The sequence below is a fragment of the Notamacropus eugenii genome, chromosome 4 (assembly GCF_028372415.1).
Source record: "Notamacropus eugenii isolate mMacEug1 chromosome 4, mMacEug1.pri_v2, whole genome shotgun sequence".
NCBI classification, from domain to species: Eukaryota; Metazoa; Chordata; class Mammalia; order Diprotodontia; family Macropodidae; genus Notamacropus; species Notamacropus eugenii.
In genome coordinates this window covers 368,763,984-368,784,268 of record NC_092875.1, presented here as the reverse complement: position 1 = coordinate 368,784,268, position 20,285 = coordinate 368,763,984, and the positions used below count along the sequence as shown (strand labels likewise).

At 38.0% G+C, this 20,285-nt stretch overlaps 1 protein-coding gene across 2 annotated transcripts in view; it reads left to right on the top strand.

The window, feature by feature from the left end:
• Nucleotides 1–20,285, top strand: part of RETREG1 (reticulophagy regulator 1) — a 156,724-nt gene that overhangs the window by 20,412 nt on the left and 116,027 nt on the right. For both annotated transcript variants that reach the window (XM_072605460.1, XM_072605461.1), the window contains exon 2: nt 18,706–18,812. In XM_072605460.1, the coding sequence (XP_072461561.1) occupies nt 18,706–18,812 (107 nt within the window). The remainder of the gene's footprint in view (nt 1–18,705; nt 18,813–20,285) is intronic.

Below are 20,285 nucleotides of genomic sequence, written 5' to 3'. Positions count from 1 at the left end.
GCAGAGCAGTTTGGAACTGGACGCAAAGGGCTGTAAAATTGTGTGTACCCTTTGATCCAACAATACCGCTACTAGGTCTGTATTCCAGAGAGATTAAAAAAATGGAAAAGGACCTATATTATACAATATTTATTGTTGTTTTTTGGTCATGTCTGACTCTTTGTGACCCCATTTGGAATTTTCTTGGCAAAGATACCAGAGTGGCTTGTCATTTTCTTCTCCAGCTCTTTTTACAGATGAAGAGACTGAAGCAAACATGGTTAAATGACTTGCACAGGGTCACACCGCTAGTAAGTGCCTGAGGCTGAATTTGAACTTAGAAAGATGAGTCTTTCTGACTCCAAACCTGATATTTTATCCATTGTGCCACCTAACTGCCCAAAATACTTATGGCAGCTCTTCTTGTCATGAGGAAAACTTGAAAACTTATGAGGAGGCTCATCAATTGGGAAATTGCTGAACAAGTTGTGTCATATAATTTTGATGGAATACCATTGTACTGTGGGAAATTATAAGGGGATTGGTTTCAGAAAAACAAAAAACACAAGACCTGTATAAACTGATGTAAAGTGAAGTGAGAAGAACCAGGAGATCATATTGTACAGTAACAGCACTATTTGTAATGATGATCAAATGTGAAAGAAGTGACTACTCTGATCAACATTTCGATTCAAGACAATTCCAAAGGACTCATGATGAAAAATGCTGTCTACTTCCAGAGAGAGAACTGATGAACTTGGAGTGTAAATTGAAGTATAGTTTTTTCACTTAGTTTTTCTTGCTTTGAAAACAAATACAGCTAATACAGAAATGTTTTAATCATTTCACATATATAGTTGATTTGTTGCTTGCCTTCTCAGTGAACGTGGGATGGAATGGGAGGAAGGAAGAGAGACAATTTGGAACTCAAAATTTAAAAAGAAGAGTGTTAAATAAAAATAAATTTTAAAAACATTTTAAAAATAATGCTAGAGATACAAATTTATAAAAAACAAACAAACAAACTCTCAAGTTTTTTTCCCTTCTTTGGTTGGAGGATTGTAATGTAAACAGCAGACAAACCCAACTAAACCTACAGATCACCCAACCTTAAAATATATTTCTTTCCAACAAATAGCAAAACATTTTACAGGTGTGATGTTGACTAATTACAGTCCTGGAGAATTACCATTTGTTAAAAGAAAAGAAGGCTACCAATTCTGTCCATTTAATGTGTTCATTCACACAGATGTAGGCATTGTATGTATTTGTACTTATACTCCCCTTGTAACTGTTTGGTAGTATGAGCCTAGTAGTGGGATTGCTTGGTCAAAGATAGTGAGCAGTTTTGTCATTTTTCTTCGCTAATTCCAAAGTGGAAGTCTAGACATTTTGAAGGAAAATTAGGCATGAATAAGTACTTGTTCCATTAATCCCTAAATAATCCCATGAATGTACCTAGAAACCCCCTCATAGTCTCCACAAATGACTCTATCTGCCTCTTCTAATTTAGCTTCAAGCACAGGTATTCAGGGAAAAAAATTACTGTAAAAAGTAATCATTTACATTTTCTAGATGAGAAAGCTAAGGCTGAGAGAGATTACGTGACTTTCTCAGGGTCAGATTGTGAGTAAGTGAAACAGGATTTTAATCCAGTTCTTCCTGATCTCCTGTCCATCACTTTGTTCATTATGCAGTATTGTCTCCTTTTTGTTTGTCGAAAAAGATAGATAGTTTTGTGAGGAAATTCAGGAATCAGAAAGTGGGAACATGGTGGAGAAATGTGGATGAGGATCCGTGGAAGAAGAAACAGGTGACAATTGTGTTGATTTTTATGAAACTGATGCTTCACCTGACTAGAAAGAAGGAATAAATGATGGAGGTGGTATGGAGATATGATGTGGTAACGAAAGACTTCCAAATGTTTGGACTGGATCTGGGTCTCTAGTAAAAATAGGGCAACTGATTAATTTTTAAGGTGATTCAGTGATTTCATTCTTCAGCAGCTTATGAAGAGTGCACTTGGTGTTCTAGACTTGATCTGACCAGTTAGAAGAAAAATGATTGCTAATGTACGGATAGTGGGAACTTTAGTGGGAAATGACAACACCATCTTAGAAAAAGAAAACAACTGTGAATAGAGGTGGTTATATCATAGTCTGATGTATACCCTAAGTTCTGGGAAGGCCTATTTCACAGTTTATAAAAAGGACAGATATGATTCCATGACCTAAATTTCTGTGGAGAAAGTCAGCTCAAGAACTCTCAAAACTAAACTGTAAGAACTGAAGCACAAATTATTCTAGAAAGGGAAAGGAACTTGTATTGGAAACTCATCAACTAATTTAGTATTTCTATAAGATATATAGCATTTGCAAGCCAGGGTAGATCTCTGAAGGTGAATGCAGAAGGAATGATGCAGTCCTCTAAGAATATTAAGAATGCTAAAGCAGAAGATGAGCTGAATCTGATGAATGCTAAGTACAATAGGAAGAAGACTTTCTTTAAAAGGTAGGTTGGAGGCAAAAGCAAGATCAAACAGTAGGTAGAATTTCTACCTGGAACAAATGGGATAACACCATATGGCAGAAAGAAGACAGCTCTGAAAAATCATGTTTCTCTTTTTACTTTAACAAGGAGAATGATCTTCAGATATGTTTTGTTTATCCCTAGATGGCAGAAATGCAGAGAAACAAATTTAGGATCCATGTAAAGAAAAAATTCTTAATAATTTTTGTTTTGTTGTGTCCAACCCTTCCTGACTCCACTTGGGATTTTATTGGCAAAAATACTGGAATGGTTTGCCATTTTCTTCTACAGCTCACTTTACAATTGAGGAAATGGAGGCAAATAGGGTTAAAGTAACTTGCCTGTGGTCACAGTCTGGTCTAAGGCCAGATTTGAACTCATAAGAATGAGGAAACTGAGTGCCAGGGAGGTTAATTGATTTGCCCAAGGTCATGTAAGTGATAAAGGAGATGTAATTTGTGGTCCTCTGACTCCACAGCCAAGTGCTCTCTTTAATGATCATCATTAGGCATTTATTAAGCATCTGCTGTGTGTGGGGCACTGTTCTAACACATTGGGCATACAAGGAAAGGTAAAAGTCTGCTCTCAGGGAGCTCACAGTCTAGTGAGGGAGACAACGTGAAACCAACCTTATACAGACAGAGTTATATGCAGTATAGATTGGATAAAAATCAGCAGAAGATAAAGACTAGGATTAAGAGGGATTAGGAAAGGCTTCCTGTAGAAGGTGGGATTTTAGCTGGGATTTGAAGGAAGCCAGGAGGTGAAGATGAGGAGAGCATTCCAGGCATGAAAGATATGTATATATATTTATGTATGAATGTATATATATATGTGTATGTGTGTGTAGCGTTGTATGTATGCGTAAGTATATGTATATATATGTGTGTGTGTGTATATCTACATCTATATATGTATATACACATATACTTGAGGGGCAGACATTGCAAAAGAACAGTACATAGGCACTCAGTAAGTTCTTGTTAACTTGAACAGATAACCTTTGAAGATCCTTCTAACGCTTGAGATTTTATGATTTTATTAAATTGTTTTTTGTCATAATCATAACTTAGATTGCATATTGTATTATAAGTATTTTCCCTACTGTAATCCTGTAGTATAGCTAGTCCAAATATTAATACCTCGACTTTGCAGATTAATAAATGAGGTCTCAGAGGTTGAGTAACTTGTTTCTAGTCACACAACTAATAATTGTCAAGACTTGAACTCAGATCACTTGACTTAAAATTCATCCTTTTTACTCTGTCGTGCTTCCTCTTTGTCATTTGAGAGAGTATGCTAAGAACCAAGTATCAAAGATTCAGCATGTAATACTTTCTCATGTATACGTCATGTTGAAGGCTATCACTATTCTTTCCTGACAAGGAAATTAACAGATAGTTTACACTATTACAAAAGCAACTGAATTTACAGTAAAGTTGTGATTTCGAACAAATCTTGAAAACTGTCTTCTACTGTCTAAGTCAAGGCTATGGCCCACCCTCTGATAGTAATCCCACCAGGAGGACTGTTCACATCTCTGAATTATTTATTCCAATGCTTCCTTTTATTGGCGTAGGTGACTAGGAGTTGACTAAATTTCTGTACTTCCCCTTGCCTGTTATTGGTCCATTATTTGCATTGCACCTTATTTGTGTAAAGACTATATCCAGCTTTGTGTTTTACACACTGCCTTGAGTGTTAGACATCTGCAAATAATAAATATTGGTAATTGCTACATTTGGCCACTAAAAGACAATTGAGATTGCCAACTTTCTAGTCACTCAGATTTGCACCTTGTGAGTCACTCCTAATTCTTCATTCTCACCCAGCCCCTATATCTAACCACTTGCCATTTATGCTTGATTCTCCTTTCATCACTTTTCTTGCACCTGTCACCTTCTCTCCCTAACTCAGGCCCTCATCACCTCTCAATTGAAGTACTGCCACAGCCTTCTAATTTTACTCAGTTTCCAGGCTCTTTCCTTTCCTTGCTTCATGCCAGCAGTGTCAAACTCAAATAGAAATGGGTGCCCTACAGATTAGTATATAAGGATTCCTGTTGGCTACAAATCAACTTAGTTTGAAAAATGATCCATATTTTATTATATTTTATTTTGTTCATGATTTTCTAGTTGCATTAAATCTGGTTCAGGTTGCACTAGGAGGCTAAGAGCTCCATGTAATTGCCAAAGTGATCTCAAGCACAATCTTGACCTTGCCTCTCCTCTTTATGCCCAGGAATCTTTAGTGCCTTCTTATAATCTCTAGGATGAAGGACAAACTGCTCATTTTGTCATTTCACTGTCTTTACAGTCTGGGTGAGGCCTCCATCTCCAGGTTTGTTGCACATTAGTCTCCTTTATTAGCAAAATTCTTGGCATATAGTAAATACTTAATAAGTTTTTAAAAAATTTATTGATTTGTTCAGTGTTCTAGCAAAACTAGCCTACTTAACTGTTCTTTGAATTTGGCATCTCATCTACTAGCTCCTTTCCTTTGCATAGTCTTATCTTCGGTGTCTGGAGTTCATCCCTCCTCATCTCTGTCTTGTAGACTCTCTAGTAGACTATTCAGGGTCATCCTACGTGCTACCTCCTTCACTAAACTCCTAGACTTTTAGTGCTTTCTTCCTCCTCAGATTCTCATGAATGCCCTTATCTGTTTACGTGCTGTGTGCCCCAGTGGAACATGCTAAACTCCTTGAGAGCACCATATATATACATGCTTGTTGGATTGGACTGGATTAAATTACATATTTATGCCATCCATCTTCTTCACTTTTTTTTGGAGGCAATTGGGGTTAAGTGACATGCCAGGGTCACACAGCTAGTAAGTATCTGAGGCTGAATTTGAACTCAGGTCCTCCTGACTCCAGGACCAGTGCTCTATCCAGTGTGCCTCCTAGCTGCCTTCTATACCATCTCTTAACGTGTGTGTGTGTATGTATTCATATTATATGTACTTATTCATACATAGCTATAGGCAGAACTTAATGTCTATAAACAAGGTACACAGGTCCTTGTAGGCAGCTAGGTACCTTGATGGATAGAGCTCTGGGCCTGGAGTCAGGAAGACTCTTCTTCCAGAGTTCAAACTTGGCCTTAGATCCTGGCTGTGTGACCCTGGGCAAGTCACTTAACCCTTTTTGCCTCAGTTTCCTCATATATAAAATGAGCTGGAGAAGGAAATGGCAAACCATTGCAATGTCTTTGCAAAGAAAATCCCCAATGGGGTCATGAAGAGTCAGACACAACTGAACAGCAACAGCGTATGTCTTGTACCCATTTATGTTGATCAAACGCCGGACTCCTTTGTCATTTAGTTTGGGGCTTCAGATGAGTAGCCATCGCAGGCAGGCTAAGGCATTAACAAGAATGATTATAGATGTCCCCTAAATGGGGGCCAGTACAGCATAATTTTAATTTAGCATAAGACATCACAAAATCCTTCTTGTTTGGATCAAATCAGTCTCTTACATAACTTTCACAGACACTGCAGCTTTCATATTTTTTTTTATTGGTTCAGTTTATTAAGTGAAACATTTCAACCTGGCTTCTGTAAATCATATCTTTTGATATTTCCTGTACAGATATATTGTATAATCATTGGAGCAGGAGAAAAAATGACTTTGAGAATAAGCAGGTTTGAGTAGCTGAAAGATTTTTTAGTCTGTTAAGCTTCTTCTGCTATTAGTATTATTAAATTGACAGTGTTTTCTTTTTCTAGGTAAAAAGACATTTCCATTTCCAGCATTGTCTTCTTCTACGTAAGCTCTCTTGTCCTATTAACATACCCTTGCTGGTAGTTTTATCACATGAGATCAAGGTGCTAAAGGAGGCTGAGGTCCTGTTTAATATTTGTCACCTAGTTTCCTTGTATGTCCTAGTTAATGACTGAACTCTCAAGCCTGAGCAGGTCATGCCTCTAATGCTGCTGGTCATGTGGGAGTCTGGTAGATAATTTGGATGGATTAGCACTCTGTCCACTGCACCACCTATCTGCCTGTCTCTGTACATTTTTGGGTGTGGGGTACATATTTTCTTCCTGAGTAAAGTGAGATACTGAAATAAAAAATTTCTATAGGTGGTGCATTGAGTAGAGGTCCATCCTGAAGACAGGAAGACCTGAGTTCAAAATCTCACCTGAGATACTTATTAGCTCCGTGACCCTGGGCAAGTTGCTTAACCCTATTTGCCTGAGTTTTCTCATTTGCAAAAATGAACTGGAGAAGAAAATGGCAAACCACTCCAGTACCTTTGCCAAGAAAATCCCTAATGAGGTCATGAAGAGTTGGATATGACTGAAGATGACTGAGCAACAAATACCTTTCAGCTCTGCCTGTGCTATTTGCCTGCTTTGTAATGTAAGGAAAATCACATTTGCAAGGGTCTTATCTCCCCAACAAGATTGTAAACACTTGGAGGACAGGACCTTAGTTATCCAACATTTTCTTCACATTCTTAGAAATGAATGCTGTGTTGGGCATCTCACAGACAACAAAGATTTCTGAATGACAGAAGAAATTTGTTCATGGAAATCACCACTGCTCACATTTGCAGTGTTCTTATGGGTATACGAGAGGAGTGCTTGGGGTTTATAACCTCATGAGATAGTAAGCAGGATGTAAGGAGTTGGGCATTTGTAAAGTTTTGCTTTGGGTGGAGTAGGGGACTTGGGGGCATTATTTAAATTTGTACTATTTAGCACACAGCCTGAAAAATAATCTTATACTTCAGTGCCAGAAAACTAAATAAGTTGGTAGATCAGTAAGAATTTTAATTAACTGTTTCTTTCCCTTTCCCCAGTTTGGTTTCCTTGGCTCCTTTTTTTTGTTGTTTCCCTAGGTTTCGCTTTCTTTTTGTCTCACTGCTCGACTTCTCTTTCCTTTTCTCCTCTCTCCTCTTTATGTTAAAATGCATGACTTTGAAGCATACCTTGTAATTATCTGATCTTGTACTTCTTTCTACTTTCAAACAGTGCCTCCCTCATTGGATATGCGTGGATAGTGTTATTTTTTGGCAACTAGACTGTCTTTGGCAGTAGACAATGCTTGACTTCTCTCTGAAGCCTATTGACATGGGGAGTAATTGAGAGGGTTGAGCAGGCAAGGTGGCAGGAAGGGGAGGGAGGTAATGAGGGGTTAGCATTGGAAAATGTGGGTGGTCTAGTGATTAAATTTGATAGATGTATTATTTCCAAAAATAATTCTCTGCAAACCTGAGGTAATTTTCTAATTTCTGTCAAAGTATGGGGTCATTTTGATACCTTTTTCCACTTTGCAGTCAGTTATACAAGATCTTCCACTTTATTTTTAAGCAAGGTCTTGAGGTTCGTGTGCAGAATACAGACTTCTTATTTTTGTGACTTCCCCCCTCAGTTTTGTCATTTCCTTCCATTTATATGAATTATTTAGCACTTACATGAAAGTATAAAAACTAAGAGAGAAGTACAAAATAGTCCAAATCCCAGAGAAGCTCTGTTTAACACTGAATTCCTCCCAGAATTCTTTTTTAGATGTTTTACAAAGTTCTTTATAAATGGTTGATTGACAAAGACTAAAGACTGCATTGTTTGAGTCAGGCTTGCTTGTATTAAATTGGATGAGGGACTGCCAGTGTTCCCAAGAGTTGATAAGAAAATAGAATCAATTGTCAGTAAAATTCAAGGTTCTGTTATACGAATAACAGAGCTGATAAATCCTTATGTTTTATGAAGTCGTACTTTCTACTGTGATTAGAGAAAACATTTATTTTATAAAAGTCCTGAAAATTAAGGGTTCTATTTAAATTAATTCTGTGAGTTGTATAAATTCCAAAGAAGGAAAAAAAAAAAGCACATTAGACATAATTTTCTTTTCATTTTATGAGAAACTCAGATGACATTGTCTCACTCCGAACAGACTGAAACTGGAATTATATTTTTTTTGTTATCTATTTTGAAATATTTGCAATTCAGTTAGTACAAATTAACAGTATCAGTCCTCTTCTGCCACCCCTATCTCTCCACTGCTGGGTATAGTAGGACAATACTATACTATCTAGGTTATACTGTTCCTGAAGCACCCCTTAGAGCCAGCAGGAGCCCTACTCAGTATAGTCAAGCTCTGGAAGCCATCCTTAGGGGAAGCATTGAACAGTTAGGTATGCTAACATTCATTACAATCTTTGACCTGACTCATCCCTTAGCCTTCCCATGTCTTGTACTTTCCTTGCCTTGTAGCTAGCAAGTCCTTCTTATATATTCCCAACTTTTATCCTAAATGTTCTTTTTATTAACCATGATTTTAAGCAAATCACTTCAGCTATCTGACCCTCCACTTCTTTTTTTTGTAATAACTTATTTTTGTTTTCATCATTCACTTTCATAAGATTTTGAGTTTCAAATTTTCTCTTCTTCCCCCTCCCCAAGACATTATGCAATCTGACGTGGGCTCTATTTTACACATTCATGTTAAACGTATTTTCACATTAGTCATGAGGTAAAAGGATGTATTTAATATTCCTGCCTTTCTGCATTGGATTGTGAGGATTTTATGCCCTAGTACATGGTCAGTTTTTGTGTAGGTGCTATGTGTTGCTGAGAAAAAGGTATATTCCTTTCTATCCCCTTTCATTTTCCTCCAGAGGTCAATCATATCTAACTTTTCTAAAATTCTGTTCACCTCCCTAACTTCCCTCCACTTCTGTTGTGACAGCTGCTAAATATTGAGTGGTTCTGACTACTTCCTCAGTACTTAAATTCTTTTTTTTTTCTTTCAGTACTTTTTCTTTGACCTGGACGGTCTAGGTTCCTGAGAGTTTTCATTTTTAGGGTTTCTTTTAGGAGGTGATGGTGGATTCTTTCAGCTTCTGTTTGCCCTTTTGTTCCAAGTGATCTGGACAATTTTCTTTTTTCTTCATCTTTTTTTAAAAGTAGTTTTATTTATTTTTCAACATTCACTTATCTTTTGAGATTTTGATTTCCAATTTTTTCTCCCTCCCTGCTCTTCCCCCTCCCCAAGATGGCAGGTAATTTAATATAGGCTGTACATATTCAGTCATAGTAAACATATTCCCATATTAGGCATGTTGTGAAAGAAGAATCAGAACAAAAAGGAAACATCATGAGAAAAAAAACAAGAGAAACTAGTATGTTTTGTTCTGCATTCAGACCCCCCCCATAGGTCTTTCTTTGAATGTGGATTACATTCTTCATAATGAGTCTTTTGGAATTATCTTAGATCATCGTATTGCTGAAAAGAGCTAATTCTAATTGGTTATCACACATGTTGCAATTACTGTGTACAGTGTTCTCCTGGTTCTGCTCACTTCATTCAGCATCAGTTCCTGTAAGTCTTTCCAGATTTTTCTGAAATGATCCTGCTCATCATTTCTTATAGCACAGTAGTCTATATTCCATTATGTTCATATAGCACAGCTTGTTCAGCCATTCCCCAATTGATGGGCATCCTGTCAATTTCCAATTCTTTGCCACCACAAAAAGAGCTGCTATATTTTTATACATATGGATCCTTTTCCCTTTTTAATGATCTCTTTGGATCTGGGCAGTTTTCTTTTAAGATTTCTTGAAATATATGTCAGCTTTTTTGGTCATGGCTTTCAGGTATTCCATTGAATCTTTAATTCTCTCTTCTTGATTTGTTTTCCTCAGAAGTTGTTTTTTCTGAAAATGTGAGATATCGCACATTCTCTGTTCTTTTAGTTTTTGTTTGTTTTGCTATTTCTTGATGTTTCATGGAATCATTAATTTCTTTTTTGGTCCATTATAATTTTCAGGGAGTTATTTTCTTGGGTAAAGTTTTGTACCTCTTTCAGTATAACTCATTTTGTTTCCCATTTTTATCCTCTATCATTCTCCTTTGAGATCATTCCTCTGTGGCACCCATAAGTGTAAGGCCTCTCCTCAGCCTGCCCTGAATCTAAAGCTAGTAACTGGGTGGAGGGTAACAGTTCTTCAGGGTCATAGTTCTTGCACTCTGATCTAATTCTGGGATCCCCTGGAATATGTTCCTGCGCCAGTGAGTCTTGCCCTGGTGTCCAGTCTCAGCTCTCTCTTAGTCCCTCAGTGCTGGCATGCTCCAGGGACAGAGAGCTCCAGGCCAGCCCTGTCACAAGTATCTGAAAACTTCTCTTTTTTGTCTTCCTAAACAGACCTGGGTTGGAAAAAAAGACTCACTGACTTTTTCTTGGGTACTGAATCAGAATTTACTCTGATGCATTCTTTAAATACTTGAAGAAGTTTGGTGGGGGGAACTACTGTCTACTTCTTCCAGATTTGACTCCCTATAGTAGCCTCATAATTGATCTCCCTTTTTCTATCCTCCTTTTCCAGTGTATTCTTTATACGCTACTAGAATTACCATCCTAAGGCACAAGTATGACTATGTCACTTTCCCTTTCAGAAAACTCAAGTGGTCACCATTGTCTGCAAAATAGAATACAGATCCTTTCATATTTACAGCTCTCAGTAATCTGACACCAGCCTGCCTTTTAGGCCTTATTTTTCATATTACTGTTTTTTGTTCACTCTGTAAATGTAACACCAATATGGTACCCGTAGCAGCTGCTTTGAATATGCATGTGTATTTCCAGGGTCAAGCTGTAAAATATAATAAACTCTACCTCAGAGGCAAAACCAAAATATTTATTTGGAACATCATTGGTACCAGGAGGTAAGATTCGATGGTTTATTTATCACTGATCCAGGGAGCACCAACATCTTAAACCTTCTTTCTGTCAGACCTTCCCACAAAAACAAGTTCCCCTAGACAAATTCCTCCCTCTGCCCACTCACAGCTTTCTCCCCTCTCTCTCTCCACCTTGGGCAAGCTCCACCCAGTCTGAGCTCCATGTGACCATAGGCTCCATGTGTTAGACCTGTTAATGGGTGGGGAAGATCTTCCTATTCTGTTAACATTAAAGTAAGTTAGACTACTTCCTCACTCTTTTCCTGCTTTTCCCTGACTCTCTTTATTTGTACACACCATCATCCCTACCCAAAACTTCTAGTATGCTCCTTGACAAAATCTTTCTTTTCCCTCAAGGCCTAGCTCAGGTACTGCCTTTTCCATGAAGTCTTTTTATCTATCTCTCTCTTCTTAAATTTCATGATCTTTCCATTAGACCTCTGTTATGTACTTAATTGTAATGTGAGTTAGCATATGGTCATTTAAACAATATCAGGTCTTTCTGTGGAGGCAGATAGCATGCTTCATCATTAGTCCTTTGGGCTTGTCTTGGATGATTGTATTGCTGAGAATAGCCAAGTTATTCACACTTCTCTGTTCTACAGTATTGCTGTTCCTGTGTACAAAGTTCTTCTGGTTCTGTTCACTTTCTGTCAGTTCATGTAAGTCTTTCCAGGCTTTTCTGAACTCATCCAACTTGTCCTTTCTTATAGCACAGTAATGTTCTATCACAATCATATACCACAGCTTGCTTAGCTATTCACCAATTGATAGATATCCCTTTGATTTTCAGTTCTTAGCCACCACCAAAAGAGCTGCTGAAAATATTTTTGTATAAATAGGCTCTCCCCACCCCTTTTTTGATATCTTTGGAATAGAGACCTAGCAGTGGTATTTCTGGATTAAAGGGGATACTGGGTTTTTTTTTTTAACTTTCATTCTTTTAAGTCTTTTTGTACAGAATTACTGATGTGGAAATGCTTCGCATGATTGCATATGTATAACCTATATCTGATTTCTTACCATCTTAGGGAAGGGGGGGGGCCGGGAAGATGGAGGGGAGGAAAGAAGAGGGAGAGAATTTGAAACTGAAAACTTTTAAAAAATCGCTTTGACATGTAATTATGGAAAAATATATTTTAAGAAAGTATATGATTATTTGTCTATATGTCTATATTCCTTGATTGAAAACTCATGAGGACAGGGATTATGTTGTTATACATCTTTATATCTCTGTTGCCTAGCATAGTGCCTTATATGTCTAGAATCTATGATTTAATAATTATGGATACACCCTCCATTGATAGAGATTAGAACTCCTCTCTATACTTTAGTAAGGGACAGCTGTATGTTCATTGGATAGAGTGTTGGGCCTGGAGTCAGGAAAACCTGAGTTCATATATGGCCTTAGACATTCCCTAGCTGTGTGAACCTGGGCAATTCAGGTTTAACTTTGTTTGCCTGAGCTTCCTCATTTATAAAATGAACTGGAGGAGAAAATGACAAACCATTCTACTATCTTTGCCAGGAAAATCCCGTATGGAATCATGAAGAGTTGGGTACAACTGAAAGACTTAACAACAATAATACCTTAGTAGTTATTATTTGTGAAAGCCGTGGCTAAAGCATGTCAAATGGTAGCTGACTTTTTGTTAATGAGCCTTTTAAAATTTAACTTGATTGGTCTTCAAATGAGAGACATAAACCATTTTCAAACTTGAATCTTTTTTATGTAGTAGAGAACCAGATATGAGTTTTTGTTAACTACTATCACTTTCCAGAGTTCAGTGACTTCCTCACAGTGAAGGAAAGTGTGTTCAGAGCAGTCAGCACCCATATGGTGTTAGGAAGTCATATGAAATAGGGATAGCCATATGTGCCCCCCACAAAAAACCCAGAACGTGTTGGACAGTAGAAGTTAGAGGTGGCCTTGCCCCACTGCTTCCTTCTTTTCCCTAATAAGACAATAGTGTAAAGAATTGTCAAGGCAGAAAGCAGGAATTTAAAGGGATAAAGACAGAAGTGGGGTGGGGCAGTTTTTCCCAGTCATCATTGGGAGAGTGGCTGAAAGACATAAAAAGCATTTTATCAAGGGACTTGCTTATGTTGGTCATCTGTGTTAAGACTGGTGAGCCAGGGGTTTTGCTGTGTCTTGGAGATGCTATTTCTAGGTGGTAGATTCCTGTTCCTATATTTCCTCTTAGGCAGTTGAGTGTATATTCCTGGGCTTTACATCCTTGTCTGCATAGGTCTGGGGAATGGAGGCCTATGGAGAAAGGCTCCATTGCTTTATGCTAGTAGGCTAGGAGGTGAACTGATGATGTGAATCCTAAGGTGATCAAGGCAGGAATTAGACTTTCACACTGTGTGACCCAAAGCATGTTTAAATTAAATGTGTCTTTTTGAAATTGTGATTCCCTTCCATAGTAGAGATTAACACTGAGAATTAGTCCCCATTGTATATAGTTCATGCTAGTTTGTTGGTTTGTTTTTTTCCTACTGCTTAGAGGAGATGGAGAGAAAATGCTTTGCAAACTTCAAAGTGCTGTCATGTAAGTATGAATAGTTGTGATAAGCACTTTCAGACAGGATAGGAGGAATGAACCCAAAAGGAAAAGCCTCTGAGGAGTCAGTGATTCTGTAACATCATTTGGCCTATTTAAAACTAATTATAGTGGAGCTGTTTATTGTGAAGAGTGAGAGTAATTTTTCCTTCTTTCTTTAGACCAAGAAAAAAATGCTATTCGGAAGAGTCAGGGAAATGAAGTCAGGTGCTCCTTGATTCTAACATCTAGCATCTTGTGTGGTACAAAGGAAGATGGTGTTGCAAATAGGCCACTGGAGGGCATTTAAGAGCCAGGGACAAGTGTGGTGCACTCCTGGAACAGCTCCCCCAGATTAGGAAAGAGTCCATGTTGAGATGTGGTTCTTAGAAGCCAAAGGACAGTACAGGGATGTAATCCAGAAAGAGGAAGCCAAGTCAAGGGTTTTTGAAAATGCTGAGGGTACGGTAGGGACAGGACCAGGATTCACTCACAGGTTAAGGAAGTCCAGGAGCAACGTCATGAACAGAGGCTTGAAAACAGTCCGAACCAGGGCCAGTGTCCAGACCTGAGGTCAGCGTGATTGGCATGTTCAGCTTACAGCGAATGGGGTTAGGTCAGTGTAATCAAGAAAAATTGTTCTAATAAGATCTAAAGAAGTGGGAGGAGTTGGTTGACTCTCTGCAACTGAGATTTAAAGGGCCTTAACCTGAGTCCAGTGGCATAAGTCACAAATATTTGTTGTATTGGATTAAAGTGTTTACTTGGTCTCTACTTACCTATTTAGTTTTCCTTCATGTACCATAAGTTCCAGAGCAGCTGGATCAATCACTGTGTCTTAAGTCTGTCTCATTTTTTTTATGCTTTGGTGCTATACTTCATTCCTTCTGGCATTTCTCACCTCTCCAGCTCAGCCTCTTTTATTTCATATTGGTCTTCAAGATTTAACCTCAGTGCCATTTCATCGTAGCTGTTACCTTGGGCAAAGCACTGAAGTTCTCTGTAAAATGTGGAGGTTTACTAGGTAATCTCCAAGGTCCCTTCCTATTTGAAATCTATGATTTTGTCATTTTGTGACATGTGTACCCCGGACCCTCTCCCAGAATGGGGCAGACTACTTTATCTCTCAAGAGATAGATAGATTAGGGGTCTTTTATCCAGTTCAAAAGCTTGAGCCCCCATTGGCTGCATTTCCCTTATTTTTAGGGGAGCCTGGTAGCATCACAATTTCATTTAACCACTTAACAGTAGGTACATTTATTTTTTATTTATTTTTTATTTTTTTATTATTTTTAATGGTTTACAATTGCTGCCATAAAATTAAGATTTTATCCCCCCCACACCTAGCCCCCACTATCCCCCTTCCCCCCATGACCGCATACAATTCTGTATAGGTTCTATATATACTTTCCTATTGAGTACATTTTCACTATAGTCATGTTATGTAGTCGAACTAAAATAAATGGAAGAAATCATATAACAAATCAAAACATGATACACAGAAACACGCATACACACAAACATGATCTGCTACATTCTGCAAATGACTTCCATATTTCTTTCTCTTAGTGTGGAAGGCATTTTGCCTTAGAAATCCACCATTGGGATTTTTTTTTTAATAAGTTCTTGAATTATTATGAAATTCCAAGTCTACCAGAAAAAACTCTCGCACACTGTGGTCGTTGCTGTGCACAAAGTTCTCCTGGTTCTGCTCCTTTCACTCAGCATCAAATCATATAAGTCCTTCCAGCCTTTCCGAAGTCTTCTTGTTCATCATTTCTTATGGTGCAATAGTACTCCATTACATTCATATACCATAGTTTATTCAGCCATTCCCCAATTGATGGGCATCCCCAACAGTAGGTAAATTTTACAAAGCTTATTTACTTCAAATATATAGTAATTATAAATGTGTATAGACATTTCCCTGTATTTCTCTAGGGCATATTCTCCCCTATACTGCTTTGGTCTGGCAGATAGACTTAACATTTTAGCACAGTTCCTACAAGGCATCAGTCTCACCAAATTCTTGTCCAAAAGTGGTTTCACTGCCAAATAAGTCTTTCTGCTAGGCTGAGATCCCAAAGGTCGCTTCTGAAGATTACTCCTTGTTCCTGAGGGCATCAATTTTGTGCTGACTATAAATCTTGTCCTGAAATTCTGAAACACCAATGTACCTTATACACCCCTTGAACTCACAAAGTTGAGGAGGCTGCATTCAATTCACCTAGAAAGACACACATGGAGGCCAAGAACCAAAGCCCATTTCTTGGGGCCTGTGGTTTCAGTGAGGATGAAGGCCTGGAGAGGCTCACGTGGTCACTTACTAGGTTTCTTGAGAGAAATGTCATTGAATTCCCCTAGAAATGAATGAAATAGATAGTTAAAGCTGACTCAAGCATTTTTGATGGTTCTGGCTATACAACCAGTTGAAAAACAAAAATTTCTGACCACATGTTTAGTCATCTGGAACCATTTACAAAATGTGCATGTGCTTCACAGTCTCTCCTAGGGATTTCTGCTTCCTACTTCTCTATATTGGGAATTGCATCAAATGAGCAAGCCAAGTGGGGCTCTCTATGTGCCACATCCCCATTAAAATTTTTCCCTCCATGCTGCTTTTCCCCTCCCCAAAGCACTGTCTTTCACTTTGAATTACTAGAGTAACATGTATGTCATAGTGTTACACTGTTTTTGTAAGCTGCTTAAGGCCATGAAATTTGTTATTTGTATATTTATCCCCCAAAACATGTAGTACCCTACCTTCTTTGAACCTGGGGCTCTCTGAACCTCAGTTTCTTCTGTAAAATCAGAGGGTTGGACTTGATCTATAAGATGTCTTCTGATACTAAACCTTTAGTGATGAGCTGACTATAATCCTGATGTTACAAACGGGTGACTAGAAGGATGTTGGTGACTTTCCCAGTGATAGGGGTTTTTCTAAGATTGGTGAACTTTGTGGAAAAGATGAGTTCTCTTTTGGACCTGTTAGATTTGAGATGCCTGTGGTGTTTATAGGGTAGGAAACTTCTTTTGCCAATGTGGATCACCAATTCATTGCTAATTTTTAGTTTTAGGGCGTTGCCAAGATCATGCAGCTCTTATACGTCAGAGTCAAGACTCAATCCCAGACCTTCCTGACCCTATGGCCTAGTTTCTCTTTACTATTCCATGCTGCCTTCTTATGCATAGTTCAGTCATTCACCAAACATATATAATAAACGTGTGGAGGTGAGAAGACGAAGACAAAAGTGAAACAATTTCTGCCTTCCAAGAGTTTACATTCTATTGGAGTAAAGCAACGTGTACCTTGTTAGATATATACAAAATAAATACAAGGTGAGGGGAAAGAGGACACTAGAAATGGGGTTTAGCAGTAAAGATGGTGGTTGAGCTAAATCTTGAAGGTGACTTGGGCTTCTGAGATGTGGTGTGAGGAGGGAGTGCATTCCAGGCATGCGGGACATCTAGTGCAGCTTCCTAGAGATGGGTATTGGAGGTCCTTGTGTGAGAAACATCACAAGGTTAGGCTAGGGAGAGAACAATTTAAAGGTAAGTTAAGGCCAGGCTGTGTGGGGTTTTAAGGCTGGTAAAAGGCTTTGATTTTATAGATAATAGGGAGTCACTGGACTTTGCTGAGGAGAGAAATGAGTGACATGATCAGATCTATGCTGTAGAGGAAGGATTGAAGGGGGGGTTTCATAGAGGCCAGTTAAAAGGTTATTATGATAGCCCCAGTGAGAGGTGATTAGGGCTTGAACTAGGGTAGTGGTTGCATGATTGTAGAAATAAGTAAACCCATGGAAACTGATGAGGTCACCAGCTGAGGGAGCATAGAGAGAGAAGAGAAGAGGACTCAGGACAGAGCGGGAGTGGTGGTGGTACAATTATACTGTACATTATATTGGGCATCATATGAGTGATGAACCAGCAAAGGAAAATGAGGAGTAATCAGGTCAGGGAGAAGGAGACCCTTGGGGGAACAGTGTCACAAAGTTCCAGAGAGCAGTCAGGTAGCAGAAGGGTGGTTAGCTGTCTCAAATACTCAGAGGTCAAGAAGGACAGGGATTGAGAAAAGGACATGAGATTTGGCAATGAAGTTCATAAGCATTTGTCAGATTAGTGAAGAGGGAGGTGATAGGCTAAATGAAAATCTAATTAGTTTGTAGTCAGAAGACCTGGGTTTAAATTACAGCTTTGCTCTTCTTCGTATGTGATATTACGCAAATGATTTAACTTTTTAGAGCCTCAAGTTCCTTCTCTGTAAAGTGAGGAAATTGTTCTGTAGATGATTTTTACCAGCTCTAAATCACTACTAGATGTATCCTAACAGTTGATAAGAAATAGGGAAAATCAGAGATTGCTTTGGCTAGGAAAAGATAAAACGGGAGGGAGGTTGTGTTAACAATCATCAGGGCCAGTATCTAGCAACTACTATGAGCCCTGTAGCTGTGTGTTTGTAACCCAAGGATTTTTAACTTGGGATCCATGAACTTGTTTTAAAAAATATTTTGATTACTCTTTCTATATAGTCCTCTGCATTTTACTTTATACATTTAAAAACATTATTCCGAGAATGGGAATCTATAAGGCCTCATTAGATTGTCAGAAGGGTCCATGCTACTACGAAGGTTTTAAGGACTTTTTCTAATCCTCTCTGAATTTGGTATATCTGACTCACTGAATATTTATTGGGAGCTTATTATTTTGATCAGTATTGTGCTTATAATTTGGATTACACTTAAGATAAACTATCCACCCAAATTAGGATTTTATAATAGAAAATTCAGCACAAAATTTGGGGTGGTTTTGTATTTTGGTACCAAGCAAGGTTTTCTTTGACATATTGTATATAATACTGGTCACACAATAGTAATGTTGTGACTTTGGGATGATATTGAAAGAAAAACTGTAAGGCTCAAAGCTGAAATTACAATAATGATTCTTCATTTTTTAATATTCTAGGTTTCTTGCACTGACACCCTGGAGAGTATATCATCTGATTTCAGTCATGATACTTGGGCGTGTAATTTTGCAGATAATAAAAGATATGGTATTATCTAGAATGAAAGGTAAGGAAACCTGCCAATTTAGTTACTCTCTTAATTGTCAAGAAATTTTTCTCCAGGACTTAACCTTCCTATCTCTCTGTCATGAATTTAGTAGACTATACCTATTTTTCCCACCCCATTGTGGTTTTGCTGATAGTTGATGGCCCCATTAGATGTTGTTGAACCTGGCAAAGAAGTTAACTGTACTTAATATTTACTACTTTTGCAGTTCGGGAGGTCAGTTGTTTTTTAATACCTTTTCCTCTCCTGAATGATCTCCTAATGAGTATAACAATTAAATACATATTTTACCCATATGAAAAAAGTAGCCCATGTATTATTCTCTGTGCTAATGAACCAGCCAGTTCTGCCCAAATGTGGAGGAACATTTGAATCACAGTTTAGCATTTAGTAGAAGAAATGATCATTTATCGAGTTTTAAAAGAAAAAGTACAAGAATAATCTAGCTAGTGAAAATGCATTAATAGTAAGTTAGAAAAAGTAAAACTATGGAAAATTGCTTTAATAAATTGAACCAGGTACTGCTTAGCTAAATATTAAAATGTATTTTTTAACTTAATATTTTAAAATCCTGATTCAAACTTTGTACTCAGGGGAGTCCTTACTTGACAATTTGTAAATGAGCCAGCCAGCTTTGAAATATGGATACAGGGTTATCCTGGGAAGAGAGCTGTGTGTGCACTTTTTTGCTTATTTAAATACCTTTAGTTAATAATTAGTAAAGGCTTTGGCTTGGGACATTTTCTTCATTATAGTAAAATTGGAAAATTATTGGGGTAAGGTCTCCAACTTAAATATTAAAATTGATTTCGGTCTCTGGTATGGTTGAAAGAACACTGTGTTTGCAGTCAGAGGCCCTACATTTGCATCCCTATTGTTTTACTACCTGCCTTACCTTGGACAAGGGTTTTAATCTCTCTGAGCATCATTTCTCTCACGTCTAAAGTGAGGGAATTGAACAGATCTCTAAGGTTCTGTCCATCTACAAACCTTCTGGTCCTATGATTACTGCGTGGTCCATCCATCCTCTATCTCTGACGTGGCACCAAAGGCTGTTTGTTGGAAGTACATTGCTATTCTCCCTGATGGCATAGAGGCAACATGGTACAGTAAGAAGGGCATTGGCCTTGAAGCTGGCTTGGAATTTGCATTCTCCTCATTTCCTAGATGTATGACTTTGGGCAAATGACTTAACCTCTCTAGATCTGTTTCCGTAATCTCTATGGTTGAGAGTTTAGAATAAATGATCTCTGAGATCCCTGTCAGCTCTAAATCTTAAGTCACTTGATCCCTCTAAACACCTTTCCTCATCTGTAAAATGGTTATAATGCTTACACTATTATAAATAAGAATGTGCTCATAAGCAGCTCTCTGAAAAGGCTCTTCACATTAAATTTAATCTGCATTAATAACATTTTATCCATCATTTTTTTAAGCCTCAAAATCAACAAAACAGTAAATCAAGCCCTAATT